The sequence below is a fragment of the Halichoerus grypus genome, chromosome 11 (genome assembly GCF_964656455.1).
Source record: "Halichoerus grypus chromosome 11, mHalGry1.hap1.1, whole genome shotgun sequence".
NCBI lineage: Eukaryota > Metazoa > Chordata > Mammalia > Carnivora > Phocidae > Halichoerus > Halichoerus grypus.
In genome coordinates, this window is record NC_135722.1 from 87674580 (window position 1) to 87697119 (window position 22540).

The window sequence follows — 22540 nt, forward strand, 5'->3', positions numbered from 1 at the left end:
ACCGTATGTTATTTTTTAATGTAATAATTAATATATTGTATCTGGGGGAAAGACTCCTCTTCAAGCTCTTTGTGATGTTCTCTACCTTTGTTACATATTTTTAAATGGTGAGCATATGTCCTTCCTTACTCAAATATTTTGTTGAGAGAGGAAGATAATTATAATTTATTCCATGTATATGATAATTATAGATGAGCCCCCTGATTTTTAATTTTGAAATAACTGGAATAATGGCTTAGTCCATTGGTTTTCACATATATATTTTTTAACTCAGTGTAATTGTTAATCGAACAGAATCTTACACAGAACCTCAGTGTGAGAAAAGGCAGCAGTGGAGTTGCCCTGGTTAGTTCAGGTCAGGCACCCTGGCCCTTATGGCCCGTGGAGCATGTCTGATTGACCTCCCTTGGATCTCCTGCAGCATCCCAGAGGGGCCTCAGTAGAGCTGTGTACAAACACCACCATGGGAAAACCACTTGTTTAGGTTACCAGTACACCTCACTTTATACAGTGGCTATATTACATCATAGACTATTTCATAATTTTAATTTTTTTAAGATTTTATTTATTTATTTGCCAGAGAGAGAGCACAAGCAGGGGGAGCAGCAGAGGCAGAGGGAGAAGCAGGCTCCCCACTGAGCAGGGAGCCTGTGCAGGCCATGTGCATCTACACTTGCAGGTCTGCTCAACTTGATGTGTTTATGATGTATTACATGGACTCCGCTTTTTCTTTTGTTAGTCATGTGTGTTTGTCCTTTCTGGCCAGCTCTCAAGGTATGACAGGTCCAGAAGTCAGTGTGGAAGCCTTCCCTTTGTATTACTCTGAACTGATGCTGTGCAGTTGCTGGTTTTATTATTATTATTATTATTATTATTTAAGACAAATTAATAGACCTTTTTTAAGTACAATTTTATAGAATAATTGAGCAGATAGTATAGAGTTTCATATAACCCCCCCACCCCCACACATAGACACATAACTTCTATTATTAACATCCTGCTTTTATAAATTCATTGTATAGAATTGGCAAAATGCTGATCTTTATTGACCACCAGCTGATTTACAGAGATTATAGACAGCACAGAATAAGTACGGTTTTAGAAGAGTTGTCTAAGGATCTGATGCTCCTCAGATCCTTGACCAAAATCACATGGATACAGAATATATGGATATATATACTACAGAATGTCAGTTTCATATTCTGCCCCATAATGATTGAAATAGTTTTGGGGCTTGCTTTTTTGTTATAATTAATGAACCAAATTTCATACATTATTATTAACTATAGCTCATTGTTTACATTAAGTTTCGCTCTTTGTGATGTATAGTTCTGTGGCTTTTAATAAAGGCATAATGACATGTATCAACCATTACAGCTTCATACAGAGTAGTTTCACTGCCCTAACCCCTGCGCTCTACCTTTTCATCCTTCTCTCCCCGTAACCCCTGACAACAAGTAATCAGTTACTGTCTCTATAGTTTTGCCTTTCTCAAAACATCATATAGTTGGAGTCATCCAGTATGTAGCCTTTCCAGATTGGCTTCTTTCACTTAGCAATATGCATTTAAGCTTCCTCCATATCTTTCCATGGTTTGATAAATCCTTTTTTGTCACTAATATTAATTGTTATGGATGTGCCAGAGTTATTTATTATAGGACATCTTGGTTGTTTCCAGTTTTTGGCAGTTATTAATAAAGCTGCTATAAACATCCATGTGCAGGTTTTTGTGTAGATATAAGTCTTCAGCTCCTTTGGGTAAATACCAAGGAGTACAGTTGCTAGATCATATGGTAAGCCTATGTTTAGCTTTGTTAAGAAACCACCAAACTGTCTTTCAAAGTGGTTGTCCCATTTTGCATTCCTACCAGCAATGACACTGTTCAGCATTCTCACCAACATTTGATAGTTCTCAGGGTTTTTTTGGATTTTAGCCATTTTAATAGGTGTGTAGTGGTATTACATTATTGTCTTAATTTGCAAATAAAGTCCGTTATAACATTTACTAATATACTTAAGGGTGTTATAGTGCTATCTTCATTCTTCTATTACAAGTAATTCCTTCCTTTAGCACTGATTTTCAATCTTTAGTGTACTTAAAAATCACCAGGGAATCTTGTTAAAATGTAAAATCCCAGGACCTAAGCCCCTAAATTCTGTCTCAGTGGTTGTGGGATAGGATGTAAAACTATATTTTATCTATGTCATTCTGGCCCAGGTGTTCCTCAGACAACTCTTCTAGAAGCAGTGCTTACTCTGTGCTGTAGGTAAGCTCTGCTAATCATCTGGTGGTTGATAAAGATTAGCATTTTGCCAAGTTCTAGTCTGTGTATTGTTTTGGACCATAATTTAGCTGTGGGAACAGAAGGATTAGTTCATCCATGTGTTTTAATTATACCGTGACTCTGTTTCTTTTCTTAAACTTCTGGGAGTAGGAAGTGTGAAATTATATTAACTATAGTAATTTGAAATTCTGAAATCTGTTTTTAGTTTGTTTCCTAAAGTGTATATTGAATCTTTTACCTTTGTTTTATCATGGAATGTACTTAAGCAAAAAACCCCCCCAAAAAACAAAACAAAAAAACCAAAACAAACAAAAAACCCAAAACAAACAAAACCCACAACTATTTTTTTTCTCATTTTTTAAACTAAATGTCGTCAGCTTTTGTGCCTGGCTGTAGACCCTTGTTGGAAATATGAGGTAGAGTATCTGGAGAGCCCTTTTTCTTAGGTAAAAGACATAACACAAATATAAAATATTAATATCTTTGAGGATTATTTGTTTGTGTAGGCAGTTTCTCAGAGTTTTATCTGGGAGCTGCTAGCAACAGAATGACTTGAGAAATATGTTAAAGCTAGGTATTACTGATCAGAATCTTGGGGGATAGGGACAGGATTCTGAATTTTATCAAGTCCTTCAGATAATTATTAAACACAAAATGTGATAACCATGGAGCAGCCTCCCATTGTTTATCCTGTGCACAGATAAAAGAAGAAATTAAACAGAGTTTAGCAAATGTTCTCTTTTCCACCCAGGAAATCTTTCTTGAAACACATTTGGGATGCACTTAATTTAATGGATAGAATACCACTTAGAGATTGACTGAATTTTATACAGCTCACGTTCTCTTAGTTCTCCATAAGATGGTAAAGGATCAGGGGCACCTGGGTGGCTCAGTTGGTTAAGCGACTGCCTTCGGCTCAGGTCATGATCCTGGAGTCCCAGGATCGAGGCCCATATCAGGCTCCCTGCTCTGCGGGGAGTCTGCTTCTCCCTCTGACCCTCCCCCCTCTCATGCTCTCTCTCTCTCTCGTTCTCTCTAATAAACAAAATAAAATATTTAAAAAAAAAAAAGATGGTAAAGAATCAGCTTTTTAATTTTTCATAGTTGCCCTAGAATGTCCTGTGAGTGTCTTTGTGTACAAATATGAAAGAAGCAATTCTTGGACAATAACAATGTCCTTACCTCAGGAGTTTAATGTAGTTCTAAATAAATTATTTTCAGAAGAGTATTATTTATCCAAAGGGAAGATATTTGGAAGCCTGTCCCTCATAGTAGTTTAGTGGAGGAAGGAGGTTTACCTGCTCATTTATAAAAAGACCGTATATTTATATATGGGGTCCAAAGCTGTGCCTTTTCATTACTTACTATTAAATGGGGCACCGTATTTCCTCTCTAGTTAAGTTTTGGGAGATCATGTAAATTTTCATCTGTAATGTTAAATAATAACTTCAAGGAAAGGTAGTATGTGATACTACAAATAAAAGCAACTGTAACACTTCTTCAGTGCTTCTTAAGTGTGCTGTTCTTTTTTTTTTTTTTTTTTTTTTTTTTTTTTTTTTTTTTTATTTATTTGAGACAGAGAGAATGAGAGAGAGAGAGCACATGAGAGGGGTGAGGGTCATAGGGAGAAGCAGGCTCCCTGCCGAGCAGGGAGCCCGATGCGGGACTCGATCCAGGGACTCCAGGATCATGACCCGAGCCGAAGGCAGTCGCTTAACCAACTGAGCCACCCAGGCGCCCTTAAGTGTGCTGTTCTAAGTGCTTTGCACTGACCTTAAATTCTTACAGCTCTGTGAAGAAGGTACTATTATCTCGTACTGATGACAAAACTAAAGTGTAGGGGGTAAAACAACTAGCCCATTGTTATTCTGCTGTTTAATATCAGAGCTTAGATCAAATCCTAGGTATTCTGGGCAAAGAAGAGATCATAGTAGTAATTTAATGAACCAGTAGTGGCTTGTACTACTTACTGACTTGTATGAATCATAGATTTCTATAGTAGAAAAAATGATAGTGGATCATCTCTTCTTAACCTGTCATTTAAAAATTACAGAAATCTAGAGACAAAAGATTTAGGTAAATTGTTCTGATTCACAAAGACAGTACGTAATGGTATAGCCAGGACCAGTACACAGGCTTGGTGAGTTCCAATTCTATATTTTTCCCCCCTTGGATCATAAAAAGATATAAATTTTCTTAAATTATTTTTCATATTTCTTGTTTCTGTTTTTATTTTTCTTATTAGTGCAATTGCCATTATCAACTGCCATTGATATTTGTTTCTTGATATCCTTTTTCTAATTTATAACATCAGAGCATGTCCTATCAAATGATATTTAAACATTGTTTCATATAAAGTCTCATATATGAATGTTCATAGCAGCCATATATATAATCATTTGATTGACAAAATGGCTTAGAGTAGTAGTTCTTAACCTTATCAAACCCTTCACACCCTCATTATAATAAATATTTTCTAAAATCCTTCCATATGATTTCTGAAATGAAATTTACAAATGATGTAACTACCTACAAACAAATACAATTTCAGAGAAGGTGAAATCATTTTCACATATCATATAGAAGAAATACAAGTATGTTGTGTATTTAAAGTATACAATATATACTTGAAATACAGATATTTGGAACAACTCCATGAGAATCTTTTATTCGAAATGTAGTCCATAGACTAGCAGCATTAACGTCAGTCAGCAAATACAATAAAATCTATTTATGATAGCATCAAAAATATGAAACACTTGGTGATATATCTGAAAAAAATATGAAAGATCTGTGTAAACTGCAAAATATTTTTGAGAAAAATCAAAGAATATTTAAAAAAAAAGAGGAGAGAGACACCCTATGTGTGGATTGGAAGTCTTTACATTGTTAAGATGTCATTATTCCTCACATAGATCCCAGTCAAAATCTTGGCACACTTTTTTGTAGAAATTGATAAGCAAATTAATTCACATGAAAATGCAAAGGAGCTAGAATAGAATAGCCAAGATAAATTTGAAAAAGAACTAGGTTGGAGAGCTAACATTAATTGATTTGAAGACTTACTGTAAAGGTACAGTATCAAGAGGGTGTGTTATTAGTGGAAGAGTAGACAAATAGAATAGTAGTACAGAATAGAGTCCAGAAATAGACCCATACATATACATGGACAAATGATTTTCAACAAAGATTCAAATCAATTCAGTGAAGAATACATGGTCTATTTTACAAATGGTACTGGAACAATTGGTTGTTCCTATGCCTCCATTATAAAACCAAACAAAAAACTTTGTTTTTTAAATCATCTGTAAAACTTACCCCAAAATGGATCATATACCCAAATATAAAGCTTAAACTATAAAGTTGCTCGAAGAAAATATAGGGGAAACTTCTGTGACTTTGGATTAGGTAGAGATTTCTTAGATGCAACATGAAATGAACAATTCATAAAAAAATTGAATTTCATCAAAGTTGGAAACTTTTCTTTGAAAGACATTACTCATAATACAATAAAAAGAAAGCTACAGACTGGGAAAAAATATTGGCAATGATTATATCTGACAAAGGACTTGTACTCAATAAGGAAACAGAGATCAATTTTAAAAGTAGGCAAAGATCGAAACTTCACAGAAAAGATTATATGTCAAATAAACACATAAAGACATGCTCACTGTCATTCGTTATTAGAGAAATGCAAATTAAAATGACAGTGAGATATCACTACATACTTATTAGAATGGTGAGGCTGTGGAGGGATTGAAACACACAGGATTGGTGAGAATATAAGATGCTACAATTTGGAAAGCAGTCCGTCAGCTTCTTAAGTTAAATAGACACCTTCTATATGATCCAGCCATTCCACTCCTAGATTATTATCCAAGAGAAAAAGAAAGCTGACGTCCATACAAAGACTCATATATGAATGTTCATAGCAGCCATATATATTATAGCCCCAAACTGGAAACATATTTTATCAACAGATGATTAATGGGTAAACAAATGGTGCTATCTCTACAATGGAATATTACTGGAATAAAGAGGAATGAATTACTGATACATACAGCAACATGAATGATCCTCAAAATAATTATACTGAGTGAAAGAAAACAGACAACAAAAGAGTACATTCTTTTGACTCCATTCAAATAAAATTGTAGGAAATGCAAAGTAATATAGTGATAAAAAGTAGATCAGTGGTTGCCTGGTGAGCAGGGATAGGGGTTGGGTAGGGAGAGGGAGAGATTACAAAGAGATAAAAAGAAATTTTGGGGGGTTGATGAATATATTCAGAATCTTTTTCAAAAGATTATTATTTGACAGAGAGAGCGTGAGCACAAGCAGGGGGAGCAGCAGAGGCAGAGGGAGAAGCAGGCTTCTCGCTGAGCAGGGAGCCCAATGTGGGGCTCGATCCCAGGACCCTGGGATCATGACCTGAGCTGAAGGCAGACGCTTAACCAACTGAGCCACCCAGGCACCCCTAATATATTCAGAATCTTGATTGTAGTTATAGTTTTACAGGTGTCAGACTTATAAAAATGTATATATTAAATATGTACAGTTTATTGTCAATTATATCTCAATCAAATTGGGAAGAAAAAACTGGAGAAGCATCTTTGACTTAACTTTTTATGTATTCAACCCAGTTGATAGTTTCTTTTTTTTTTTTTTTTTAAGATTTTATTTATTTATTTGAGACAGAATGAGAGAGAGGGAGAGAGCACAGGAGAGGGGGGAGGGTCAGAGGGAGAAGCAGGCTCCCTGCCGAGCAGGGAGCCCGATGCGGGACTCGATCCAGGGACTCCAGGATCATGATCTGAGCCGAAGGCAGTCGCTTAACCAACTGAGCCACCCAGGAGCCCCGATAGTTTCTTTCTCTTCTTACCTCTGTGCCCCTACATTCATATACTCTTCTTAATTCTTCGTGCCATTTTGAAACTATACATTTTTATTATCTCTTTCCTAGTTTACAAATTCCTAAAATGTGCTTCTGTTTCTTGTCATCCCCCCTTCCTCCTACCCTAAAAGGTATACACTGCTTTTAGATTTTTCTTACTAAAACACACCTGTTCCTGTCCTTCTTCTGCTCAGAGTTTGTCACTTCCATAGAGAAGAAACTTCAACCTTCTTGTCATGATGTAAGAGACCATCCATGATTTCTCACCCCATTTTACTTCTCCAGTCTTACTTACCACTCTTATTTTATAAACTCAATTTCCACATAAATTAAACCATCATCCTTCCTTCCCCCATTACACAGGTTGCTCTTTTCATCTACGTGTTCTTCCACTTATAATGCCTCTCTATCCTCATCTTACTCCTGCCAAGGGAGAAAGGTAAGGTAGAGTTATTAAAATTTTAAACCAACCGTAATTTTATTTGATATGTCATTGAGCTAATGGGGAAAAATTAATCTCATTTGTTAGTTACTTGCTATATAATAAGCAGTTGTGCTCAATATATCATTCCATTGGCCCCTCCAATTTCTGCCATTACCTACTTCTTCACTTGCCTTTTTACCCAGATTAGATTCTAGGGCCAACATTATTTTTGTTTTGTTTTTTGTTTTTTTAAATTTTATTTTATTATGTTATGTTAGTCACCATGCATTACATCATTAGTTTTTGATGTAGTGTTCCATGATTCATTGTTTGCGTATAACACCCAGTGCTCCATTCAATACGTGTCTAGGGCCACCATTATTACATTTACTCATCACAAGTATATGCTTAAACCCTTTAGCCCTGTTTTCTTCTCTTGCTTCACTAGTGGTCTCTGTTTGGCTTAATGCAAGAATGGACACTTCATTACTCCTCTTACTTAAGGTCTCATCAGTATTCTATTTCTTTTTTCCTGACATGTTCTTCTCTCAGAAGTGACATGACAGTCTTAGAGTTCCTCTATCTTCTCAGTCTTTTTTTTACAGCACTTCCTCCTCTAGCAGATCCCTGAAAGTCTGGGGTCGAACTACCTTCTCATTCTGTGCTCTTTGTCTTAGACTATCTTAGGAATATCTCAAAAAACTAATGCAAAAATTATTAGATGGAACCAGGAACTGGGAAGTCAGGAATTGAGGGAATTTGCTTACAGTTTTACTCCTTTCCGTGTAGTAGCAGCAGCTGCTGCTTCTTTGTCTCATTCTTCTCCTTTTTTTAAAAAACTACTTTCTAGTTCTAGCAACTCGGAGATAAAGATTCAAGCCTAGTTCCAAAATCTTAAGAGACAGACTAATTGACTAATTAACTTATGGTCTGATGAATTGTAACTGGGATGTTGTTGGCAGGGGCACGTAGTCTGGACTGGACAGAGATCCTAAAAAGGAGTGAGTTCTCTAAGAATATTTGGGGAGTGGGAAGAAAATAATTGACTTTCAGGGTGGAAGAGAATGCATTTGTCTTGTTTGAATCTCCTGAGTGATGTGATTTTTCTTTAGCAATACAGAGGCATGCAAGGAGGATGGTATATTGATTTATTTTGGAGAGGGTTGCTGGATTGGTTTGGCAGAAAGTTAATATTGTGAGGAAATTAAGGGTACTGATATTTTTTAAAGTTCCACTTTAACTTTAAAATGATCAATCTCTTGGTTCATACTAGGTAGCAAAAAGAGATTGGAAGGGGACTAGGTACCCTAATGAGGAAATATACGGGGAGAAGGGGATGCAGTACCTCTGAATTTGAGCTTCAGTTGTCATGGAATATATGAGCACGAGAGGCCTGGGAGGAGAGGAGGTTGTAGTCTGAGAATGAAAAATTGGAAACTCTCTGAGGCCAGTAGTTCCAGTTGATGAAGAATCTGTGGTATATCTCTGAAAGTAAGAGCATTACTTTACTAAACTTAAAAAAAAAAAAAAATTTGTTATGCTAACAGTCCTAAAGTTTCACTAGCTCTTAATTACATAAATCAACCACTAGAATAGGAATTTTTTTTTTAAAAATCAGTGATAAACACATTATTGTTGTGTTGAAATTCCTTTTAGATTTTGATTAGTTGCCTCAGGGAGACCATAGTTAGGATTAGGCTCCATTGGTAAGCAATGACTTTTTTCCCTTCCAACTGTTATCAAAGCTCCAGCCTTAAGTTATTGCAGTAGTTTCTTATCTAGCATTCCCTCTATGTTGTACCAAAATATTTTTTCAGTATATTCACTTTTGTAGCCAAACCTATTTCTTTTATAGTTTGAGCCGATCCTCAAGGTAGAAAGAAGGTCAGAAGAATCAGATTGCAGTTGGTTAGTTACATTTAGGTCTGTCCTTATTTACTTGCCGAGAGGGAGCCATATACTTGTCAAGCTGCTGGAAATCTGTTCCTAGGAGCTATTAGAGTTAGGACAGGCCCTGGACTGAGGATACAGGTATAGATTAGTGGTGAGCCAGGGCAAGTTGTGAAATTTTTTGGAATTTTATAGTACAATTGGGAAACACAGCTGCTATTAGAAATTAAAGCATATGTTTACAATGAAGTGAATTGTATTAAAAATAAAGGTTATAATAAATACTTAAACTTTATTTGTAATTATTTTACTATATTTTACTGTTATCTGTGCTCTTGAGGTAATTTCCACCTAGTGTTCTGTATGGTATAAATACTACTTAACAGGCTACTCTGTGTCTCTTTTCAACTCTGCATTCAGTTGTGTCATGTTGGTAGCTTGAAATCAGCCATGGTGGGAGCACTTATACCACGGACTCTGGCAAACGCTATAAATCAAGGCCTTTCCTCCTGAAGGGCCAGTTGTTCAACTTTTACCAGCACACTGTGGGATATATAGTAGTCGTGTCTTATCTGCGGGGGATACTTTCCAAGACCCCCAGAGAATGCCCCAAACTATGGATAGTCCTGAACATTATATATACTATGTTTTTCCTATACATACATACCTATGATAAAGTTTAATATATAAATTAGGCACAGTAAGAGATTTACAAAAATAATAAAATAGAACAATTATAAAAATTTAGTAAAAGTTATATGAATGTGATCTCTCTCTCAAAATATTTTACTGTAGTCATCCTTCTTGTGATGATGTGAGGTGATAAAATGCCTATGTGATGAGATGAAGTGAGGCTAATTATGTAGGCACTGTCATATAATAGGTTGGGCTGCCGTTGACCTTCTGACAATGCATGAGAAGGAGGATCATCTGCTTCCAGACCATGGTTGACTGTGGGTAACTGAAACTGAAAGCAAAACCTATGGATAAGGGTGGAGGTGTCTACTCTAATAGTATCTCTTGCTTTTTCTCACTTTATCTCAAAGACTTGGGGGAAAACTACAAATTGAAAGTCTTTTTTCCTTCCTGGAAGCTCATCCCTAACCTGTTGTAGCCTTATCTTTAATTGTTCTTCTTCTATTACTATATTTTTATTACCTACTCCTCTACCCTGTGGGCTAGATGTTGGTCTTTTCTCTCTCTTCCATCTTATTGCTAGAGTTGAATCTCATTTTGATCTCTGCCAATATACCCAATTTCCCTCACCCTTCTCAGCCATATAAATTAGAGCATTAGAAATTGTCACTGCTGGCAGAAAGAATAATATATGAAACAGGATGACATAGCTCATAGATAATATTGCCAGAGTTCCAGTCACTTTTAACATTTGACATTTTGAATTTATCGAAATTGTTAACTGGGTAGCCACTGGGGGGCTCAGTTGGTTAAGCGTCTGCCTTCAGCTCAGGTCATGATCCCAGGGTCCTGGGATTGAGCCCCACATTGGGCTCCCTGCTCAGCAGGAAGCCTGCTTCTCCCTCTCCCACTCCCTCCTGCTTGTGTTCCCTCTCTCGCTGTGTCTCTCTGTCAAATAAATAAAATCTTAAAAAAAAAGAAATTGTTTATATTTGGTAAAATATTAGCTTAAGTATGAGTCAGAAAAGTAAATGTTCATTAACTGTGTTTTTAGGGTTAGTTATATATTTTTTTCCCCTAGGATTAGTTACATTCTGGTGTATATTTTCAACAGAGCACAGCTTCATTTTTTTGTGATGGAAATTTTATAATAGGAAAATAGAATCTACTTGCCTTTCACGAATTTATAGAATCAGCTCTTCCAACTAAAAGGCTTATTAATAGGAGTACTTTGGGTTTCAAGAAACAGAAAAGTGAACAGAGAAAGTGACTGATGGCCACTGTTGAGTTAGCAACTTAAAGATGCTAGGCAGAAATTTCTAAGATTCTCTTAGTCTTTCTTTTAAGGTCAAATGATGGTTCCTACAGATCTACTCTCCATACCTGCATCACAGCAGGAGGAGGGAGCTAGAATAGTAGCAGCAGAGCTGTATTTGCATGTGCTGTGGCTACACCTGGGCACTGAATATATAGTTTAGCTAATAGTAATATTACACTTTATGCTAATAATAATATTATACTTTATAATAGTAATATTATACTTTATGATGAAGGGAGACAAGTGAGCAGGGATTGGAGATAGGCATTAAATGAAGTTACCATGGACCTCTACATAGTACACAGTATCACATTCACTCATATATCTAAACCTAATGCACTGAGACAAATTTAAAAAGTGCAAATGTAACTAATATATGATGTAGTTCTCCAAAGAAGTTCATTAAGCTTTGTTCAGTCTAGGAAGTGATGGAAAACTAGTTTTTATTTGCTGAAAGATATTCAAGTTTAGAAAATAGGCTAGGTGCTTTCACACAAATTATGTGGTAGCTAATATTATCCCCATTTTTACAAATTAGGAAACTGAGACAGATGTTAATTAATTTGCTCCAGATCACAGAACCTAGTAAATGGGCAGGCCAAGTTTAGAACCTGGTCTTTTCTCTCTAGAAAGTTGCGGAAAATGTTTATAAATCGAAATTAATTCTAATTTTATGGAAAGAATGATATTTGATAGGGAAGAAACTCAAGTCCACACATGCAGAAGGTGGTAAGTGTTATGTGTCGTCCATTGAAAGGTAGAGCCTGAGCCCTCTAGGCTTGTAGTAGCCAGCGTATTGGAGATACTAACACTTAGTGGGTACTTACTGTATGCATTTTGCTTATACTGATCCATTTAATTCTTATAACAACTCTTATGTACTAGGTACTATTACTGTGTTTAGATGAAGAAACTGAAAACAGGGAGGCTGAGTCACAAACCTGACCTTGTAAGTGGCAGACCTAGAACTGAACCCAGGCACTCTTACCCTTGAGGCTGTCCGTTAACCATGACACCATCCACCCTCTCATAACTGATATGTGTAAGGAAGAATAAGAAGGATTTCTCAAGGTGATTCTTATCTGGTTCTAATTGATCTTGGAAGAATTCCTACTTGTTTAGCTACATAGGACGTTGAATAAAATATGGTATGAAATTTCACCAGTAAAACAAACACTTAAAGCTTCATTTTGGAAGGCAATGCATAGGAACTTTAAGAATCCCAAATTCAGATATCTTTTAAACAAAACTGGTAACATGTTAATAACGCCTTTTCAGCTCATGATAATTGGTTACATCTTCATAATTTTAAGAACTACCATGGAATATCGATCCAGAAATTGGAATAAGAATGCAGTAAATGCATATGTGAAAATAATCCCACACAGATGGAAGTTATACAGCTCAGAACTTCATGATGAATCATAACTTTTGGAAGACCATTCCATTCTTCCCGAGTCTGTCAACAGAGGGATGTAAAAAGTGATGTAGTTTTCATGTTCAGCTTTAACATCTGTTGCATGGTAGCCTGATTATATTCCTATCTAAGGAAACATCTATAAATATTGGCAAAGATCTCTTTTTTACTTTTGTTTCCAGGCTGTTTATCTCTGTATGTATTCTATTGGCTCTACAGTGGATCTCTGTGTAATGTGGGTGGTCTGTGGTGAGCTCAGTATTTTCCTAATACAACTACTTACGATTCTAGACCTAACATTATGGTTGTTTTCTTCTCTTTTGGTTTCCCACTTAATTTATATACTACTAGCAACAGTAAATACCAGGATTTTAAATGAGTAATTGTTTCACCAATTTATTTTAGTCCTGTCATTTTTCATGAAACCTGTGAGAGAATGAAAATTCACAAAAAAATTTGAATGCGGTTTAGTGTTGACTTTTTTAAAATTATAGAGAAGACAATAAATACAAAAGTTGGCCGTAGATAAATCAATACAACTGGGTTGAAATTTCAGCAATGTAAGTTATTAAGAGGTTAAAAATTGTATATACTGCATGTATAGCTTGGTAGCAGACTAAATATTTTAATTGGTATAAAAAAAGTTTGAGAAATTAAAAGCTAAAACTGAAAAAGCAGACTTAGATATTTGGACTAATAATACACAACTCTGTATACTCATAGCAACAGATTGTTTTATTATTTGTGTAATTGGTATCATCTGTGATTTAGAGTCTTGGAATAATAGAATCCTTTGGGAGGGACTGTGGAGTACATTACTGGAATTGAATTGGCAGTGTTCACACAATGGTCTGTGCTCTGGTTTAGAATCCTCTCTTTGCTGCTTTTCTTCCATAGGTGGGACTCTTCCCTGGACACTGCGTTGAATTAATTAATCAGAAAGTTCCCCAGTCAGTGACCAACTCAGTGCCCAAACCAGGTGAGTACACTTTTTCATTAGTGTTGTTATTTTATCAGCTGCTTAAAGAAACAGATTTTCTCTTTTAGCTGAACACATAGCTTGTTTTGCTGTTCTTTCCATTTATTGACATAATATGAATCCTTAATTTTATGTGGTTTTGATTTTTAATATATTCTTATTTCTCTATTGATTATTTCACAAAGGTGCATTTGACATTTCAGATAATTTCAGAGAACTTCTTGGTCCATTAATCTTTGTCATTATTTGTTTTTGTAGTTATATAGTAGGGATATAGCTTATTAACGATAAAAGAAATAACAAGTTTAAAGAACTCATATAATATGATTAGCTGAAAAGTAATAAATTAAAGGGAATATATACTTTATCAATGACGATGAACATCAAAACTATTTTATTTTTTTAAGCTATTTTAAACAGCATTTTCATTACTTACATAGTGTATTTACAGTGCTGTGTAAATATATGGACTGTTTTATGAATAAATAAAGCAGTGTCACAGGGGGTGGAAATCAAGAAAATGGAAGTTTTTGTTTTTATTGGGGTGATTTGATCTAGCCAAATTGTATAGAGTGCTTAGCCTGGAAGTTTTTAGTGTGATATAAATTTTTTAAAGGAAAACAAAACAAAGATTGAAAGATTTTGGAGGAAAGGGAAAGTAATCAAATTTATTTCTCTTACTTGTATTATATTCCCTTTGCCTTTCTCCATCCTTCTCCCTACTCTGCCCCTAGTAGAAGAAAAAGAAAAAATCTCTGGGCCTCGGAATTTATTTGCACTGTTTTCCTTAAAGTATTTTCTAGGGTTAGAACCTATGTGTAAGAATTAGAAGGAAAAAAAGCTTATTTAGTATTTTCCCACCTCTGTCCCCAAAGCATACATCATACCATCTTTGCTTATAGTATTTAGGTAAAGGTAAAGGTCAATAACCACTTTTGAAGCTTATTTCTTAACAGAAAGTTAGGAATTTTAAAATTTTAGGCAGACTACCTTTATTGTTTAGTAGAGAAAAATACTTGAAAACAGTGTTCTCTGCAGTTCTACTTGAGACAGGATTCTTAGTCTCTTTTCAAGACATTTTTATCCTCTGTTAAATCCCCGTTCTTTGGGTAAACACTATTAAAAAAACTTTCTCAGTGGGTACTTGCTCAGTAAATGTTCATTAGCAGTTGCGATGACTATAGGTTTCTTTCTTTTTTTAAATATGGCATCATTAACTTAAAAGAAAATCCCATACCCATTAGCAGACAGTGTCCCAACCTCTCCCTGCTTCCCAGCCGTAAGCAGCTACTAGTTTACTTTCTGTCTCTATAGATAATTTCCCTATTCTAGACATTTCATAAAAATGGAATCATATAATATGTGGTTTTTTGTTATTAGCTTCTTTGACTTAGCATGTTTTCAAGGTTCATCCATGTATCAGAATTTAATTCTTTTTTATGGCTAAATAATATTCCATTGTATGGGTATACTATAGTTTATCAACTCATTTTTAGTCGTTTCCATTTTTGACTATGAGTAATGCTGTTTATGAACACTGGTGTACAAGTTTTTATGTAGATAAATATTTTCATCTCTCACGCATATATTTAGGAATGAAACTGCTGGGTCATATGGTAGCTCTATACTTAACCTTTTGAAGAACTGCCAGACTGCTTTACAAAGTAGCTAACCATTTTACAATATCCCTGGCAGTATATGAGAGTTTTAGTTGCTTCATATCCTTGTTATTGTGTTTTTGATTGTTGCCATCTTACTGGTAATGAAGTGGTGTATCTTTGTGAGTTTGATTTGCATTTTCCTGATGACTAATAATGTTGAGTATCTTTTTATGTGCTTATTAGCCATTTGCATGTTTTTGGAGAAATATCTATTCAGATTCTTTGCCCATTTTTTAATTGGGTTGTCATTTTATTATTGAGTTGTAAGTATTCTTTATATATTCTAGATACAAGTCCTTTATCAGGTAATGTGATTTACAAATATTTTTCTCACATTCTGTGGGTTGTCTTTGCCTGTCTTTATTCTGTCCATTGAAGCATAAAAGTTTCTAATTTTGATTAAGTTCAATATATTTTTTCTTTGGTTGCTTATGCTTTGGGTGTCTTATTTATGAAGACTTGGCCTAACCCAAGGTCAAGATTTGCTCCTATTATTTTATTCTAAGAACTTTATAGTTTTAGGTCTTAGATTTTAGTCTATGATTCATTTTGAGTTAGTTTTTGTGTCTGGTGTGAGGTCCAACTCCATTGGACATCTGGGAGTCTTAGTGCTATTTGTTGAAACAAAGGTTATTCCTTCCCCATTGAATTGTCTTAACTCCCTTGTAAAAAATTAATTGACCTTAGACATACAAGTTTATTTTTGGACTTTTGGTTCTATTCCACTGATCTGTATGTCTATTGTTAAGGTCAGTACAACCCTGTCTTGATTACCTTTGTTTTGTGGTAAATTTTGCTCTTAGTTTATTCTTTCTCAGGATTGATTTGGCTTTTCAGGGTCCTTGGCAATTCCCTATGAATTTTAGAATCAGCTTGTCAATTTCTACAAAGAAGTCAGCTGGATTTTGATAGGGATTGTATTGAATCTGTGTATCAATTTGGAAAGTAGTACCATCTTATCAGTATTTATTAAGTCTTCCAATCCATGAACATGGGATGTTTTTCCATTTATTTAGACTTCTTTAATTTTGTTCAAGGTTTTGTAGTTTTCAGAGTATAAATTTTCATTTTTTGTTAAATTTATTTTTTTTCTTTTTGATGCTATTGTAAATGGAATTATTTTCTTGATTTCATTTTCTTATTCATTGCAAGTACATAGAAACACAATTAATTTTGTATACTAATCATGTATCCTGAAACCTTGTTGAAATGTTTATTCTAATAGTTTTTTTCAGTTGGATTCCTTGGGATAGTCTATATTCAAGATCATGTTATCTGTGAATAGAGATAGTTTTACTTCTTCCTTTGCAATCTGGATGCTTTTTATTTCTTTTTCTTGCCCAATTTCCCTGGCAAGACCTCTAAGAATGGCCATCTTTGTCTCATTTCTGATCTTAGGAGAAAGCATTGTTCATTCACGATTAAGTAAGATGTTAGCTGTGGGGTTTACATAGATGCCCTTTATCTTAGTTCTTAGTTTGTTGAATGATTTTATCATGAAAAGGTGTTGGCTTTTGTCAAATACTTTTTATCTATCTGTTGAATGATCATGGGTTTTTGTGGTCACTATTTTGAAGTTATTAAATTCAACATCAAAAATTTATTGTGGTTTCTCATGCATTATTTTTATATATTTCTGCTGTGTAAACTTAACCTGTTAGGTATTAAGTTTGTGGGTTGTCTTTGATAATTCTGCCTCAGGTATACTGTAAACTTAGTTTTTAAAAATTAGCTTAATATTGGTATTAAATTGTGCCAATTAAATACTTTCTCATGTTTTGAATGAAAAAGTGACATTTTAATAGTGATAAGCTCCAGAGCTTTTAAAACTTGAGAAAGTTAATCAGTTATTGATAGTTCTGGAAAATAAATTTCTATTAATAGACCTGTATGACATTGTTAATTCTAAATTAGTGATGACATGTAATGACAGCACACCTTCAAAAGCTAGTATTTTATCTTTTGTGAGCAACATTGCAGGGTTGGCATAAGGAAATGTGCATTCTTAATATATTTTGAAAGGGATGATGTGAATTCTATCAGCCTCAGGCTTGTTTCACACTTTAAAACTGTCTTTGCCTACAGTATAAACAACTTGAATGTTCTATTTATTTTTAACATTGCCATCTGTTACTGTTAGATGCCAAATCTGAAAGATGCAGCTATAGTTTGAGACTGAAATTTAAAGCTCCCTATATTATTACACAACAAGGGCACTAGGAAAAATGTTCCCTTTGGAGCTCTTCTTAATGTTCTCAACATGTTCAATTATTTGTGTATGCAAAAATAAAATCAATGAGTCACCATGTCCTGATCAAGAAAGCAAGTATCCATGCTGCCTTAAGAAGAAGAAGGTATGGTAGAGTGGGGTTGAGGGGGGAGAGAGGGAGAGAAAGAGAGAGGAAGACAAGAAGAGGAAAGAAAAGAGGAAGAAAGATAGAAGCTTGTCCATAAGAAATTGGCAGTTAGTTCAGTCACTACAGGTTATGGTTTGATGGAAGAAGATGAGGTTGAGGTAGGGGAAGAAGGGAAAGCATATGTGGTTTTCTTTGTGTTTATCCTGTTTGGAGTTGATGGAGCAGTTGGATTTATTTATTGATCTCTTTTTTCAGGTTTTTAGTTTTCTCAGCTATTATCTCTTCTGTATTTCTTTTGTGCAATAGTTTCTCTTTCTCTTTTTCTTTGCACGTCTGTTACACTCTTTGATATTGTCTCACACATCCTCTTCTCAGTTTAGATACTTATATTTGACCTATCTTAAATTTCACTGATTTTTCTCTCCCTGTAGGCTTGTCTTAAGCCCATCTAATAAACTCTTCAATTCTTACGTATTTTATTTCTTAGATTAACATTTTGTCTTTTTTATAATTTCCATGGTGGAATTTCTCATTTTCTCACATTATCTACCTTTTCATTTATAAAGAAAGAAAAAGAGGGGTTGGAGGGTTGGGGAGGGAGAGGGGAGAGAGAGGAAGGTAGGGAAAGAGGATAAGAGAAAAGCAAAGACAAAAGCAAAGCTTATTTTTGAAGTATGAACTTCTTAAGATGAAGGGCTGAGGATTTGCAATGACGTGGATGGAACTGGAGGGTATTATGCTGAGCGAAATAAGTCAAACAGAGAAAGACATGTATCATATGACCTCACTGATATGAGGAATTCTTAATCTTAGGAAACAAACTGAGGGTTGCTGGAGTGGGGGGTGGGGTGGGAGGGACGGGGTGACTGGGTGATGGACACTGGGGAGGGTATGTGCTCTGGTAAGCGCTGTGAATTGTGCAAGACTGTTGAATCTCAGATCTGTACCTCTGAAACAAATAATGCAATATATGTTAAGAAAGAAAAAAAAAGAAGAAGAACAATGTAGCAGGAGGGGAAGAATGAAGGGGGGGAAATCGGAGGGGGAGAAGAACCATGAGAGACGATGGACTCTGAAAAACAAACTGAGGGTTCTAGAGGGGAGGGGGGTGGGAGGATGGGTCAGCCTGGTGATGGGTATTGAGGAGGGCACGTTCTGCATGGAACACTGGGTGTCATGCACAAACAATGAATCATGGAACACTATATCTAAAACTAATGATGTAATATATGGGGATTAACATAACAATAAAAAAATTAAAAAAAAAGATGAAGGGCTTAGGGAATTTAGAGAGAACGTTTCCTCTGAAAACAGAAAATTTGGACAGAAATATAAAAATATCTCTTTGAAGCACTGGAAGGTTAATAAAGCTGTAAACACTTACTGAGCTAAGGTTAAGCAGAAGAAGGACATCCTGAAGAGTGACCCCAGTATATGGAGACATTATTCCCGTAGGGTATCTACTGATGGAATAGAGAAAGTCACAGTGCTAGGGGAATAAAAATTGGAGTTCAGAGCCCAATACGTCAGAGTTGCTGATAAATGCCCCAAGTTTTGAGGTAGGATTTTTGTGGAAATTGACAACCGATTCTAAACTGACTCTAAAATTTATGTGGAAATGCAGAGCCCCAAATACCCAAGACAATTTTGAAGAACAGAAAAATGAGAAACTTACTATTTTAAATATCAAGATTTATTGGTCTTTTAAAAAGATTTATTTATTTATTTGAGAGCGAGCAAGCCAGGGGTAAGGGTGCAGAGGGAGAGAGAAATCCCAAGCAGATTCCTCCATGTTGAGCTTGATCCCACTACCCTAAGATCACAGCCTGAGCCAAAACCAAGAGTCGGGCGCTCGACAGCCTGCACCACCCAGGTGCCCCAAGATTTATTGTTAAAATTTCACTTATTAAGATGATGGTGTTGGGGCGCCTAGGTGGCTCAGATGGTTAAGCATCTGCCTTCAGCTCAGGTCATGATCCCTGGTCCTGGGATTGAGCCCCACATCAGGCTCCTGGCTCAGCGGGGAGCCTGCTTCTCCCTCTCCCTCTGCCTCTCCCCCTGCTCATGCTCTCTTTCTCTCTGTATTTCTGTGTCTCAAATGAATAAATAAAATCTTTAAAAAAATAAATTAAAAAAAAAAAGATGATGGTGTTGATTCAAGGGTAGACAAATCGATGAGTGGAACAGAATAGAGTCCAGAAACAAACCTGTGAATGCATAGGTAGTTGATTTATGACAAAGGTGGCATTTCAGAGCATTATCAAAAGGATAGTCATTTCAGTAAATGGTGCTAGGTCACCTTGAGATATATAGATATATATATATACACATACATACACACACACACATACATATACGTATATATATATTTCTTATTAAATCCTGTATATAAAATCATTCCTAGGAGGAGAGTTACAGATCTATATGTGAAAGGTAAAACAATGAAACTTTCAGAAGATAATATATATCCCCATGACCTGTTTTCATGATCTTGGGGTAGACGTAAACAGTAATCATAACTGAAAAGCTTAATAATTAAACCTAATTAAAGTTCAGAACTTCATCCTAATACGCTATTAAGATAATGAAGAAGGCAAGTCACAAAATGAGAAAGATATTTGACAAAGGTCACATAACTAAAGTATGTAAAGAGTCAATAAGAAAAGGACTAATAAACTGATTTGTTTAATTGAGTAAAAATTTGGACAAGTACTTTAGTAAGCATATAACAAGAAGATCAACATCATTAGTCTTAGGGACTTAGGGAAATCCAAATTGAAATCTTACTAACTCTTTTTAATGCATGTCCACTAGAATGGTTAAAATGTAAGAATAACAATACCAAAGGTTGGCAAGGATATATATCAGTGGGAATTCTCACATGCTGCTAGTAGGAGTGTAATGTGGGACAGTCATTGTTTGGCATTACATACTGAATTTGACGCATACCCTGTAATCCAGCAGTTTCACTGTTAGGTATATATAGAATGTTTATAGCAACTTTAGTCCTAATTGTCAAAAAACTTGAAAAACTCAGAGGTGTTCCATAATGGAATGGATAAATGAAGACATGTTCATTGAATAGACTCTTCTACACCAATGAAAATGAAATGAGTTACAACTATATTCAACAATATGGATGAATTTCACAAAAATAAGTGTTGAGTTGAATAAATGTTGAAGCCTGCTATACATACATACTTACATACATACATACACTGTATAATTCCACATAGATAAAGAGAGAGCTCAAAATCATAGAGCTCAAGACCATTCTGCGGTGTTAGAAGTCAGAATATCAGTTACCTTTGGAGAGGAGGAAGGGGGTAGATGATTGGGATGGGTAGGAGAAAGAGGATTCTAGAGTGTGAGTAATGTTCTGTTGATCCTGGTGGTGACTGTACAAGAATATAATAATGTTGAGCATCTTTTCATGTGCTTATTGGCCATTTGTAGAGAAATGCATTTTAAAGTCCTTTGTCATTTTTGAATTGGTCACTTTGTGTTTTTTAAGTATACCTCCCATCCAGATAAATATTCTTTGCAGTATTGCTTTAATATTCAAATGTTGGAAATCACATTTTCAAAATAGATTTGATATTTCCATACTGTGAAATACCCTGCAGCCATCAAAAAGAAAGAGGTAGAGGCATATGGAATTTTTTTTCTGTGATGTATTGTTAAATGAAAAAGCAAATCACAGCATAGTATAATCCCATTGTAAATTCACAGAAGAGGATCTGGAAGGATGTCACAGTATATCATTGAAAGAAATGAATTACATGCCTAATTGGAAAGGGGAATGGGATTATGGAAATAGCAAGAGACATTTCATTTTTTCTCTGTTTGCTTCTGTATTATTTAATCCCTTTACAGTAAACATGTATTACTTTATAAAATATGAAAAAATTGATTGTATCTCCCCTTAATTCCATCCTGTCCAAATAGGTGATTTCCAAGGGTCCTTCTTAATGTAACCACCCCATAAAATAGATATTTTCTGACAGTAGCTTTAACTTAGGTATTTCGTTCAATTTATGTATATGTGTGAAAAGCAGCACAGCTGAAGAGACAAGAGCATAGGCTCCAACCTTAATTTTTAATCCCTGTGCCACATTTTACTGTGGGTGCATATCATTTGGCTTCTCTGACTTTTAATTCCCTTATCTAAAAAGATTCCTTTGAAGATTAGGGATAAGGCATTTAAAGCCCCTGGATATTTAATAAATGTCAGCTGTATTGTTTATTGATATATGCTTATACACTGTTATGTTATTTAAACTCCAGAGTGTCACAAACTAGATTTAGTTTATGTAGATATGAAATTAGTATATTATTTGTTGGTAAAATCTATATGCCAACATGTCACAGTATATCATTGAAAGAAATGAATTACCGTAGTTTTCATAGGACCATGGTGGGGGAGGGAGCCTCTTTGGATGGCCACTTGAATAGAGTTTGCATTATAAATTTTTGTCTTTTTTTGGTGACAGCTGAATTTTTTGGTTAGTAGACATAGAAGTAGCTGAGGCCTTCATTTGGGGGAAAGACTTAGTAATTAGATGTAATACTGTGAAATCCTTATATTAAGAAGTAGTTTATAAGGTAACAAATTAGCCCGAATTTGTAGCATAATTTTGAAATAAAATTTTTGTTTGTTTGTTTTCTTCTTTTAGGGA

At 35.1% G+C, this 22540-nt stretch overlaps 1 protein-coding gene across 6 annotated transcripts in view; it reads left to right on the top strand.

The window, feature by feature from the left end:
- The window catches only part of ARHGAP32 (Rho GTPase activating protein 32), a 311464-nt gene that overhangs the window by 223122 nt on the left and 65802 nt on the right, over positions 1-22540 (top strand). For all 6 annotated transcript variants that reach the window (XM_078058771.1, XM_078058770.1, XM_078058768.1 and 3 more), the window contains one exon: positions 13762-13843. In XM_078058771.1, coding sequence (XP_077914897.1) covers positions 13762-13843 — 82 coding nt within the window. The remainder of the gene's footprint in view (positions 1-13761; positions 13844-22540) is intronic.